Below are 13,092 nucleotides of genomic sequence, written 5' to 3'. Positions count from 1 at the left end.
TAATGAGAGGGTTAAAGGGCGGTGTATGTGTGTGTGTGTGTGTGTGTGTGGCTTTTCTCTGCTTTCATGCGAGGGGGACTCTTGCCCCGGAGAGAAAAGAGGCCACGTTTCGACTGCCTCCAGCTCTCTCCATTATTCACAAGAAGAGGACTTGATTTGGTTTTGTGGCGTTCACGTGCTCATCGGTGTGCACTTCCTGCTATTGAAAAGGTTGTTGTCAGAATTCACAGCGGAAACAGCCTGGTGTGCTGTTTTTTTGTTTTTTTTTTCCTGCTGAGATTCCATCCGATTTGAATCACAAACCATCTTGATTGTCTCGACTGAGTCCGGATCGCTTCACACCTGGAACGGACCTTTAACGTAATATGCTTGCGTGCCACGGGGGCCGGATTGGGAGCCGTCCCCTGTGCACGAGGTCAGGTCCCTCTGGGGAAGGTATTGTTAGTAAGGATCTCAGTATGTAGGTCATTGTGCTCGGAGTTCAGCAATCCCCAGGTATTGCCGGTGCTCCCTTGCCATTTCAGCCCGCTACTGTCAAACGCCCTGTCATACGCCTCTCTGTGTCCGAGCGCCTGCCCCTCATTAGTGTCATCCACCCGGCCTTCTCAGTTGTTTGCTCCCTCACCTCTTATTATCGCTCACACCAGAAGGAATTCCAGTTTTGTGTGGGATAATTAAAGGCTAGTTTCCTGTGTGACTGGAGATTATGGTCATTTCACAATCCCTGTTTTTTTTTTTTTTTTAAAGCTTAGGGGAGGGTGATTAAAGTAAAGGACATTCTTAACGAGTTTAATTCACAGCATACGGTTGTATGTTTACCTGAGGTGGTTGTACGAATGTCATGGCCGTGGGCTAAAGTGGAGGCTACTTACAAAATAACAGGTGGTAAGAGCAGACGCCACCCCCGCTTATAAACATTTAATCTTGGCTCAATCATACGCTGCTTGCATCGTCACAGCAGCGAGAGGGCGGCGAGTCTCCTAGCAAATATACGACCGCACTGAAAGTAGAAAACACAGCGACTTTATGCGTCAACTAAACTTCATTTTTCGATAAACAACGTATTGGAGATGCATGCATTGCGTTCCCCCCGAGGAACGAGACACTTGCCTGAAAGCGATTGCGCTGATTGAATGGACCGCGCTGCCATGTTGGGTCTGATTTGCTTTCCCTTTTCATTTATTTTGTTAAACAGAAGCTTGATTTAATGAAACAGCAGAACCGTTGCAAAATTAATTAGAAAACATTCAGAAGTGGTTACCATGTCGTCAGGTTTGGGTGATTGAGTTTATTCAGTTGATGCTGGAGGGAAATAATTTGATAAAAAACTCAATTTAAGCAGGCAGCAATGGACTTCTGACTGGTTATGAAACAGCCTCGATTTAATTCTGATTCCTCCATTCAGACCTACATAAGTGAAGGAGACCATCAGCAGAGGATGTCTATTTCTGTATAGTTAATATAGTTATTAATAACGGCCGTCGTTGGGTTGGATTCTGACTCATCCATGTCTGATAACTCATAAAGTTACCTTCACTTCAATCACACAATTACCTCAAAGTTTTTGCGCTAATAACCAGCCTCTATATCCACGGTCGACTTTGTTTCACCATTGTTATATTAGCTGTCGATCCCACATACCTACAAATAGATACATTACCTCATCATCAGGCGTACCCGCAAAACAGCTGGGTCGCCTGGGCGGACTTTGCACCTAAGTGTGAAGACCTGGAGGATTGTGGGGGGGATTTAGCTCGGTTTAAATCCAGCAATGAGCAATCTTAATCCGTGGATCCCGACGCAGCTGTGTTGAGACTCTGCAGCACAATGTTTTACTTAATATTCAAATAATTGCGGCAACAAATAGGTGACACATACACAGCAGTATACTTGTGAAAACACATGTATAGATGGGAAATGTTATGGTAAGATTATAGTTTAAACTGGTTAATTGTTATTTATTATGGAACAATGAAAAAAAGGAGATTTGGGATGGATTTGTGAAGTCTGATCAGGTGGTTGACGCAGATCTATGGCAAAGATTTCTCAAAATCCGAGCGTAGTCTGATCTGATCCATGTGCTTTACACTGTAGACGGTCTCAACATTGTCCATGACACTGGGATTCTGCACAACATTGGTGAACCAAGGTCATGAAAAACATCTTCTACCACTCTGTCAATACAGCTTCGATTTACTTTCTTTAAAGCTTTCACTGTGATGTACGGCAGGTGTGGCCGGTGCAGTGGACTGTTTGGTCCAGATGGCAGCTCTCCAAAGGTAGAGCGCTCTGGCTTTCCGTTGTCTGCTCCAGAGTAAATGAGCGTAAGTTATGTGTGGGAATGTTTTCTATAAAAACACTATGTATCCCATAAACAAAAGAACAAGTGTGTGTTTGTGTGTGTGTGTGTGTCTGTGTGTGTGTGTTACATGTGTAACAACTTGTCGGCCTGTTTTTCCTCTCAAGCTCTCACAAAGCCAGAAGTTGATACAGCTCTCTGCGGCTCATAAAGACGTCCACAGCGCCGGTTCTTAAATCTTAAAAGCAAACACGATGTAATGTCTGTACAACTGTGCTCACACCTTTTTTTCTGTTTGATTCTCAAAAGGATTCAATATTTGACATCGGTTTTGTTTTATGCCGTTCGAGCGCTGAGCTTCAGTGACTCGAAGTGGGGAAGCAAAGAATTACAGACGAGGTTGTTGTGTCATTTTTGCAAATTTGTCCTCGCTGCGTGCTCTCTGAACCCCCCTCACAGAACAAGCGATGGTGTTTTGCTTTGTTGTCATGAGGCAAACGAGAGAAATCAAGACACAGAACAGAAACTCAGTCAACCTTTTGCACTTTTTCTGTGATTGACAATTTTTCTAACCTTATCAGAGCTGTTTCACCCAGCTCTCCTGCCACTTCACTAATTCTCCTAATCTGCTTCATGTCCGTCCGTCTCTCTGTTTCGGCCCTCTCCTTATTCTCAGCCATGCTTTTCCCTCTTTCTCTTCCTCCCCATCTTCCTTTTTTCTTTTTTTTTTTCCTTTCTTACGTGGGGACGGGATGAGTGGAGGAGATTAAAATGGAGGTTACACAATCCTTTTAGCTGGTTTTAATGTCTGCCCTCCTCACGAGTGATATGTTCTGCACGTACATCAACAGGATTAGAGTGTCAGAACATCCGAGAACCGATGAACCGGTGCATCCATCCTTACACGCACGCTCAGACAGCATCGTTGCGCACGTAAAAAATCCCTGTCAGAAAGCAGCGCCTCTTAATAGGTTGTGTGTGTCTGTTGCACAGGTAATGTCATTTCTGTCAGGCTTTCTTCCGACTTTGCAATCTGTCGTCATATTGTTGTAGAATAGTGGAAAACAGCATGATTTAACAGATATATTAATGGGCCAAAAATGGATGGATCTGAATCTGACTGTAGGTTGAAATTAAGACCCAAAAATAAACATTAAAAAGCAAAAGTTTACATATTCAGTTTTGTGTACAGTTCTCGATGAGTATGATCGCATCTGTGAAATCGGTTGTATAAAGCTTCTGCTGCTCCAGAGGAAGTTGGATGTAATCTGATGAATTGCCTCCATTGATGTCACTCAGAGGCAAAATTGCATCGTGGGTAATGTAGGCACTTCATGTAACATTTTTAGAAACCTGGCGCCTACATTAACAATGCAACTCAGCCACTTAGCGACATCAGTGTAGGCAATTTATCAGATTACGCGCAGCTTCCTCAGGAGTCCCACCAGGCTGAGTGCAATTTTTCACATGTGCAATTGTACTCCCCAAGGCTTGTGTAAAATGTGTAAAATTGGTGGACTCACCCTTTAAATGTGAGTATATTTGAGGGAGCAGCTGGGGAAAATGTTCATGTTCTGTTTGTGCTGTGAACATGCGGCGGGGGGATTTTCTGTCTAATGTCTGTGTGTGGATTGAAGAAGAGAAATGGTGAGATACAGTAAGGTCGAAAATGTGATATTTTCAAAATAAGTGTCCGATAACACAACCAGATAGCACACGTCTACGACGACTTAACAAGCCGAATGCAGCTGACAGGAAGACGTAGCTAACGCCATGGTGTGACAGAGCTATACATGTGGGAAGACTTAGAGACAACCAGAGTCAGATGAAACAAAAACTTGCGTGAAAGTGAAACAATTTGGCCCCAAAAAATGCAACCGAGTGCTTTCATCCCAGTAAGTGAGCTTCTATGTTGAGTTAATTGGCACGCCAAACCTAAGATAGATTTATGGCTCTGCATGCAAAAAAAAAAAAATCTGGTTGCCCTGGGACTTTTTGTGAGTAATGATTTCTTTGCAGAAGATGAAATTCAAATGGGGGGGAGCTCAGGGAGGACAGGCGAGGAATTTTTGTTTCCTTTATAAGCAGCGTGCGGTGTCTTCTGGATGCCTGTGTGTTATTCCACAATTCTCACGTGGCGTAGTTATGAGACTGAGCTAATGCATGTATCCTAATTTGTATGTGTGGGACCTTCATTTTTTATTGGATTTGCTTGGTTGCAGCTCATATTATGTTATTGGCTTTTTTGCAAAGGGGTGCAGGGCCCTCTTGTGTGTGTCTATCTGGCTTCTTTTTTCTTTTTGTCGATCTATCTGACCAGCTATACAGTACACGAGCTGCACATATTGGTTGTTTTTTTTCCTGTGGAGCAGCTGTTTCTCCTGCAGCTTTCTGTCTCTCCAGACTGCAGCTCTCTTAGAGCAGAGAGGAGAAGAAGAGGAAGAGGAGGTGGAGGAGGAGAAAAGGGTAGCTGGGTCAAAGCAGAGTGAGAGGGGGTAGGGAGAGGTCAGGAGATAGATTGTGAGAAAAAGTCAAAGATTTCATATCTGCAGGGGTTGGACGATTGCTGTATTTTTAAGGTTAGCTTTAGGTATTTATTATATTTTTGAAGCCAGCACTCTGGGATATTTTCGTCAAAGACGGCTGGTTTGTATTTGAGCTTAAATGAATGTTTTGAAGCACTGGGGAACATTAAGACTTCAGGACAGTGTAATAGATGCCAGTACTTATTTTAACTTATTACTACTTGCTCTTGGAATAAGTGCGGTTTCAGTCCAGGGTGCCATGGAACGGAGGAGGAACCATAATTCCAGTGTCCGCCTCTGTCTTCTTTTCCATTGCAGTATTTACATATCACTGCCACGGTCTGATGAAATAGAGTCACACTTTACCTACAGTATGTAAGGAATAACAAGAGCATAGGCAGCGATTTGTAGAGAAACAATCTTTACCTCTGCCTCTCTTTTCTTTTTTAAGCTCGATTTTCGAGGCAACATTTCAATGAAAGTTTCATTTTTTCCTCTGCTCGCTATTGAACCTTTTCAAGGAAGCCAGACTGTATGAGATACTTGAATAAGTAAGTGATTAAATCATGCATGTATTCATTAATAATGGATGGGTTTCCAGTGGATTAAGAGTATTACGGTGTTCAGTGAATACTTGTGAATTCTGCTCAAACACTGTCCATTAAATGTCAGTCAGTCAGCGACATTTTCTTGTAACTGTTTAAGTTGTATTCATTAAATTAAACATCAAGTGTGTTTTGTGTTTCATCGGCCCAAACATTGAATGCTGTGCTGGGCTTGTTTGGCCATCAGCCATATCACTTTGAGCTTCTGGTAACCTGTGATAGGCAGGATTTACTGTATTTCTAACATATTTTTCCATCTTAGTGGGATTCTATTTTGGTTAAAGGAATAGTTCAATATTTCAGGAAACCCCTAGAGTCTTGTCATCGCCGTGAGGTTGCCAGGCAACCAGCGCAGACTCAGGGAAAGTCACCGCTCCAGGCCAAGTAACAGTCGAGCACAAAATCCCCCTTAAAACCCCTTTAAAATGTTATTTATACATATTAAACACACACCATCTAATGTATTAATTATTGAGCTTTAGAGGTGCTGGTCTGTGGATTTTAGATTCTCTTAGCTCTTTACTCCCTTTTACTACTGTAAACATTATAAGTGGCTGCTGGGTGTAGCCTCATATTAAGAAAAATCACATTTCCCAAACTATTTGTTTAACCTAACCTCATTTCAGCCCTTTATTCATTTGGTTAGTAGGCCAATTAGTTCATTCAGCAGTTACGTCAGTTTGCTTAGCACAAAAATGCTGTTTTACAATCATTTTTTAAAGGCGCACTACGTAACTTTTTACCGGGACTGTGAACAAACGGAGACAGAGCTCTTGATAGAAGGAAAGGGCTTACAGATCAAGACTTAAACCTCCCGAATATGAATTTTTGAATTTTTGTGGGGTGATATCAAACAGAGCCCATTGCCCGTCTGGAGGTCCTACAGTTCAAGGATGTAGCTAGAAAACAGTTACATAGTTGCCCCTTTAAAATGTTTTAGCCCAGGCTATTAAAGCAGAGGGAATTTACAAAAATCAGCCTAACAACCTGTTTCTATAAAGTAGCTGAACGAGCCTGCTTAACACTAAATGTCAGCAAAACCAAACACATTTGAAATCCTTTCTAACAAAAGAGAATACATTTCTTCTCAGTCTGCTATTGAAAAGTTGGGGTTACATGTCCTTCCATCTATTTTTCTCACACAAAACACTGTATTTATTTCACAGTTGGCAGCCAATTATGCTTATCACACTCAGACGCTGCTGATTGTTAAAGTTCACCACATGTGATTCCTCGAGCCAGCAGTGACTCACACTACGGCATGTTTCAACTTCTGATAAATCACAAAGCAAATGAAAAATATAAGAAACATATCAAACCGATGATGTGGAATTGCTGACGTGTTCTGCTCTCGTCTTCCTCCAGTCCATCAGAAGTCTCTAAACGGGCATTTGGATAAACTGATTGCTAATTGTGTTCCTCCACTATAATATGAGTCGGGAGCAGATGCGTGCACAGCTGTTGTTCTGCTTTTGGCGAATCTTAAAACTCATATTTAAACCATCATTGCTCTGCAGCAGTATCGATGGTGACTTTGGGACATGCAGATGTGTGAAAATACTTGCACAGCTGGACTTGCAGTGTGTTAAAGCATTTTGAGTACAAAATGGAGTTACAAGGGAGGGTTAGTATGGACTACAGTGACCAAAGGTACCTCTGGCTGTCACAGGCAGTGATGTAGCGTGATAAGGTTACTGTTCGTGCCCCCATCCCATCCCCTGTCTTGTGTTCCTTTTTGGTCCAGTTGGACTCTGCAGAGAGGATTACTGGAGCTCGGCTGCAGCAGGGCCTTTCAAGCTCTGGCTCAGGCTCCAGAGGACTAACAACAAGTCAGACACTGTCAGATCCCGGGTAGTGAGGCCAGGGGCTGATCCTTTGAAGTGGGCTATGAGATTCTCATCTGGAGGGATCAGATGGAGGGAGAAAAAGAAAGACAGCGAGAGGTGCAAAGCTCCAGCTAAACAGGCGAGCCGGGCTGGCATCAGAAGCTGTGGAAGTGGGTTTCACAGCCCACATACTATGAGTGACTGCGACGACCTGTGAAACATTTGTAGCCTGTGAAATAAGTGCGATTGAGAGTAAAAATCTAGAGGCGGTAGCACGCAAAGCTTTCAAAATACAGACGCAGGAGTCTAAGAGAAGAAGAAAAAACGAGATGATATTAAAGTAAAAGCCTCGGTTGTCGAAGTTCACGGGGAGATACAGCAGCAATATTAATGATTCTGCAATCAAAGACACGCTGAGAAAATTGATGTCTGTGTTTTTATTGCGGAGGGAAGAAAGAAGGTCTAATTTGCAGTGATTGACCTCTGCGTAATTCTTGAAATATCCCTGAAATCAGGGCTTATCCTTGTTTTATTAATCAACTTTGAGCATTCAAAGAATGTATGCATCCATCATTTGGAGCCTGGTTCTAAAAAAACGCCAATGACTCGAGCGATTTAGGGTCAGACAGAGAGTACAGCTTGTTACTTGTACTTTTGTTTTTTTGTATTTCTGTGTTTTTTTTATCTCGTGCCCCTGCCTGCAAATCAAGTTTCCCATCTGGGATAATAAAATGACTGAACTGAACTGAACTGAACTGAACTGAACTGTCAGGCTAAGCTTACAGATCAAGCAGAAATTACACGAGTTGTGTGGAGCAGGAAAAGGCATTCGAGGCTGTCGACGGCTGACTTAGCGTAGTTTAGATTTTCAGAATCAGGGTGCTTACATTTGTGTATGCTTGCATGGTTTTTACTTGGGCATGCATAATTTCTTATTATGACTTAATAAGCAGATGCATTCTCCCCCGTATCCGAGAGTATAAACACTTTTACAGACACATGTTTCAGATCAGTTGTGTGCTTTACCCCGCATATGCAAAAAAAAAACAAAAAAAAAACGCGCCAACTGTTCCTCCTTCACATGCAGGAAGATTCTTCATTAACCTTCGCAAAGCTTCCTTTTGCTTTTAACTCTTATCTCTCTTTGACCCATTTTCTTAAACCCTCTCCGACGCTATCACACAAAATAAATCTTTCTGAGGAAGGGGTTCGAGGAAGCAGCGCAGGCCTTTCAGATCTTATGGAGACATTTGGACCTCACACGATAGTAAAAACAGATGTGTAACCTGATTGCTATTGGAGTTATGAGATAGTATCAGTCAATCAATCAGCGCACACATGCACACAAACACATGCACACACACACTGTACGTGCAGTTGTGATGGTCTCACTTTCTTCCTGTCTGAGGTAACCTCAACCATTTTTTTTTTTTTTTGGTCCCACGAGGAATGCCTTTTATCATGTGACATGGTGGTGGTGGTGTTGGTGGGGGTGGTGGCGGGTGGGGTGGGGGGTTGGGGTGGGGTTGGGTCGTCTGACAGCTGTTTCCCATCAGTGCTCACTCAACTGCAGTCAGCCAGTCGCAAAAAAAATTTTTTTTAAAAAAAGCCCTGCTCGGAGGATCGCAGGGGCGAGAGCAGCAGAGTGGAGCTCAAAGAAGTGCGGGGGCCAAAATGCCTCCCAATTAGAAGGTCATCCCAATTTGTTCTCCCGTATCCACGGGGCTCATCAGGCGTCTCGGGCCGCCTTGTCCAGCGTTATGTACAAATCCGCAGCCAGAGGTGAACGAGTTGCCGCCATCTGGGAGTGATTATGCCTTTTTCCTCATTGTTTCCTGTCTTTTCACCCCAACCCGGCTCCGCTGAGTTCTGCCGCTCTGCTCTCTCTGTGTGTTGGCTCGGCTCCCTTTGGCTTGTTCAGGTTCTAAGCCCCCCCATGTAATTTAAGACTGGGAATGCTTAACAGCAGTCACTCATGCACAGGCATCTACATTAGCACATGTTTTTCACCTCGTCAGGGGCAGAAATTCACACAGTTGTATGAAACAAAAGGTTTATTTTCAGTCGCGATGTTCCCGTTTTCTGTCACGCATCCGGATTCCACTCCCTGTCTTACTGTAATCCTGCAGCTCTGACATTTTTCCAGTTGATTTTTTTTTTTGTTTTACACACAAGTGTTTAGAATTGCAGCCTATCAGAAATCCGCAGTTTGGAGCTCGAGGCTTGCACAGTCGAGACCTTCACACATATGGTCTACGGTGGAGACAGGAAGGAGCTGCCTGTGGCCACCAGAAATCACACTCCTCTGCTGGGCTTGTTGGAGTGGATGCGAGTTTGCTTTGTCTCCAGTTCAGCATCTGGTTGGCGGGCTCTCTCTCTCTCTCTCTCGCTCTCTCTATCTTTCTCTCCCTCTCTCGCTCTCTGTACGCAGGCTACTGGTTGTGGAAAGATGATAAATTGCTGTGGTGGCTTTCTGCTGTCTGCGAGTGGAGCCGTCTGGATCTCACCTTTCCGCATTGCTCCGTAGCGGTGTATCTCCTGGTCTCCCTGTCAGCCATTCAGACAAGCCGCTAAATCAGCAGATTTCTTTTCTCAATAAGACGTTGTCCCCACGCTGGAGTCAGGAAGTAACCGCAAGAGGGGGGATCCTAGCAGATTGTGTCACGGTTACATTGCTGTGCTGATTTACATTAATTATATATACATGATGTAATGGGCACCTTTACAGCTCATCTCAGTCAGAATCTTTAAGAGTTTGGGGTTTTTTTTAAAATGGTTTTTACTTAATTTTTTGCTTTAATTTGGTGGGGTAGTTCCTCTTATGGTGACACTTTATGTCATCAGCACGAAGGCATTTTGGGCAGGAGTCGATGTGCTGCACTTAAAAATATGTGATGGACAGAGTTAGCAAACAAACCTTTTATCGTGCTGCCTTCAAACGGGACTGGTGAAGTTGTAATTTCAACATGAGTTGTCAAGGAAAAAGACAAAAAACCAAAACGTCCTGCTGTTCAGTTGGTTTTAGATCTTGAGTATAGTGTTGCTAGGTGACTGACAAGAAAACCTAATAGTGGCGTTGTTTGCAGAAGTGGAGATCAGTTTGTGGTTTTGTGCATTTGATTGCCGTTCTAGGAACAAGAAAAAAAGGCAGAAAAACAGCAAAATATAAAAAGCTACTCGCATGGTCTCTGAAAATCAGCATACAGTTTGTCACATCACATTCCCACCTGTGAAAACTGTTAGTACCACAGTCGGTTACTGAAATTGAGGCTTCTTCTCGATAAAAACCCCACTTGAAGGCATGAGCACATGTTCTGAATGTGGTGTCAGATCGTGGCCAAACGTCATTAAATTCCACCCCGGTGACTCTGCTTGCTTTCCTGTGTGTTTTCCAGTTCTCCGCGATGACTTCAGACAGAACCCAGTGGACGTGATGGTGGCGGTGGGCGAGCCCGCGGTGCTGGAGTGCCAACCGCCTCGCGGGCACCCTGAACCCACCATCTCCTGGAGGAAAGACGGCACCAACTTAGATGACAGAGACGAACGGATCACGGTAAGAGATGGCCACATGCACTCCTGACCTTAAAGGAATAGTTCACACACAATTCTATAATTGACAGACACACTGATTACTGGTTGGTGCATTCACCTGATACTAAACATGTGCTATTGTATCACACACTGCAAGCACACAGAAGCAATTAAGTGTAAATCTTTACACTAAACAGCTATTTAGTAGCATTTAGTTGGCCTTTTGGACTTTAGAGAACCAATTACCTCTCCCCTTGGGAATATCAAAGTATGGAAAATTAAGCTTGTTAAGTCAGCTCGCCAGACCCAGAGCTGCAACTAAGAATTATTTTCATTGTCGATTAATCTACTAATTATTTTCACAATTAATCGGTCAAACCTTTTGTCTATTAAATGTCAAAACATTTTGAAAAATGCTGACCTCACCAGGCCAAAGTCCAAAAGTCTAAGTCCAAAACCCCCAAAAATCTTTGTTTGCAATAATTGATGATTCAGAAAAGCCGCAAAACTTTACATTCAGGTAGTCTGAACCAGAAACTGTCTAACAATTTTGTTTGAGAAATGACAGTAGGTGGCACATAATTCTCCTTGGATCATTTTCTCAACATTTTTGTTGCAGCTCTATCGAGAACACCAAATGATGACATCACATCTGTTCTCCGAGATCCTGCACGGAGATGAAAAAAATAGCGATTGCTTCTGCAAAATATATTGCTTTTTGAAATGGCAAAAATACACAATTACAGAAAACATCACCAAGCTGCCACCAGAAGCTGTCAATATATGAGCTACAGCGTGATATATGAAGCCATCATGTGGCATACAGTTCAGAGCAGTGAGCACCTTTTCATGTATTTGTACACACTGAACGGATTCAAACCAAGGATGCATCCGATGATTCGGGCCAACGAGAAACAAGCTCCTCGTTCCTCCAACTCAAAAGGAGAACCAGGTTGCCGCAACTGATTTTGCGTGAGCAAGCGTGTGTGTTGATTTGTTTATTTGAATGTCTGTGTGTGCTCCCGGGGACACACAAGAGCAGATTGGAGCTCGTGTTAGTGCGGAGTGACAGGTAGGGTCTCTCCGGGGGACTGTGATGGACACGAGCAGCTATCTCTAATTTAAGGAGAAGCTCGGATCAGAGGCAGGAGGGAGTCTCCTCTGAGGGAAATACAAAGGCGGCTTTTTGCTTTGTACTTTCTGTGTGCCTGTCTTTGTCCTTTCTAATCATCTTTCTCTATATGGAAATATGTCTTTGCCATGAGAGTTCACTCAAAGACATCGCTTACTGTACAAAGACCAAAGGAGTCCAACCACAAGTTATTCATGGCTACTTGCCTTTCCCCTCGTGGCTCGGCCATCATTTATTAATACTGATATGCAGATAAAGTTGTGAGTTAATTCTTAATAACAATTTTTTAGAAGACTCTCACACACGGGAAAAGAGATTCATGGATTTCAATTTAAAACACAGTCAAATACATGTAAATCACACTATAACCCACCATAAGCAGCTACAGGATGTGTGTGCCTGTAGGGCATTTGAGGCTATGTGAAGAAGAAGGAGAACACACTGACACTGAGCAGAAAAACGAAAGGCTGAGGTTTCAGTGTCCGAGATGGAGGATAGACAAACCACATTTGGATGTCTTAGCAATGGAACTGCTGCTAAAAACGAGGAGCGGTCAGTCCAGGAAATCAAAAAAGCGCTTGGTCTGCTCTTTAATCAGCTGCTAAAGTTACTAGTGCAGCACTATTTACAGCAAACAGTGAAAAGTTGCAGAGCAGGAGCACAGCATTCGTCAGCGGTGTCGGGAAGAGCAGGATCATCTTTGCAGTCCTCGAGGAATACTTTTTTTTGCATCACTACATTGCCATAAAAATCTGATATTGGTGCATTCAGAGACAGTTATTACTCAGCAGTCAGAGTGCAGACGGATGTCCAATGGATCTGAGACACAAATCTGTTTATCCAGGGTTCAGCAGAGTGACTTCACTCACCTGATATTAATATGGTTGTGCATTTATTCAAAATATCAACGCTTACTCTATGAAATGGAAAAACCACAGTATGGGGAAGATTATGAGCCAATAATAGACAGGGCCCACTGACATTCAAGTAAATGGAGATAAAAAAAAAAAAATCCTTCATGTTACAGGGTCCCTGTCTCATATTTGCTGCTTTGTTTTAATTCTGTGTTCATTTTATGCAGTTTTCTTATCTTTAATGTGCACCTTACTGCCATCATGGCTGCTGCACCTTCAACCAGAACACCTATACAGTACTTACTGCCCCTATACATTTT

At 43.1% G+C, this 13,092-nt stretch overlaps 1 protein-coding gene across 8 annotated transcripts in view; it reads left to right on the top strand.

Moving 5' to 3' along the window:
* Positions 1-13,092, top strand: part of LOC119031019 (roundabout homolog 1-like) — a 100,053-nt gene that overhangs the window by 65,620 nt on the left and 21,341 nt on the right. For all 8 annotated transcript variants that reach the window (XM_037119124.1, XM_037119123.1, XM_037119121.1 and 5 more), the window contains one exon: positions 10,651-10,808. In XM_037119124.1, coding sequence (XP_036975019.1) covers positions 10,651-10,808 — 158 coding nt within the window. The remainder of the gene's footprint in view (positions 1-10,650; positions 10,809-13,092) is intronic.

Source organism: Acanthopagrus latus, chromosome 13, assembly GCF_904848185.1.
Source record: "Acanthopagrus latus isolate v.2019 chromosome 13, fAcaLat1.1, whole genome shotgun sequence".
NCBI lineage: Eukaryota > Metazoa > Chordata > Actinopteri > Spariformes > Sparidae > Acanthopagrus > Acanthopagrus latus.
The sequence above is the reverse complement of the archived record's forward strand: the minus strand, read 5'-3'. Positions and strand labels throughout refer to the sequence as shown.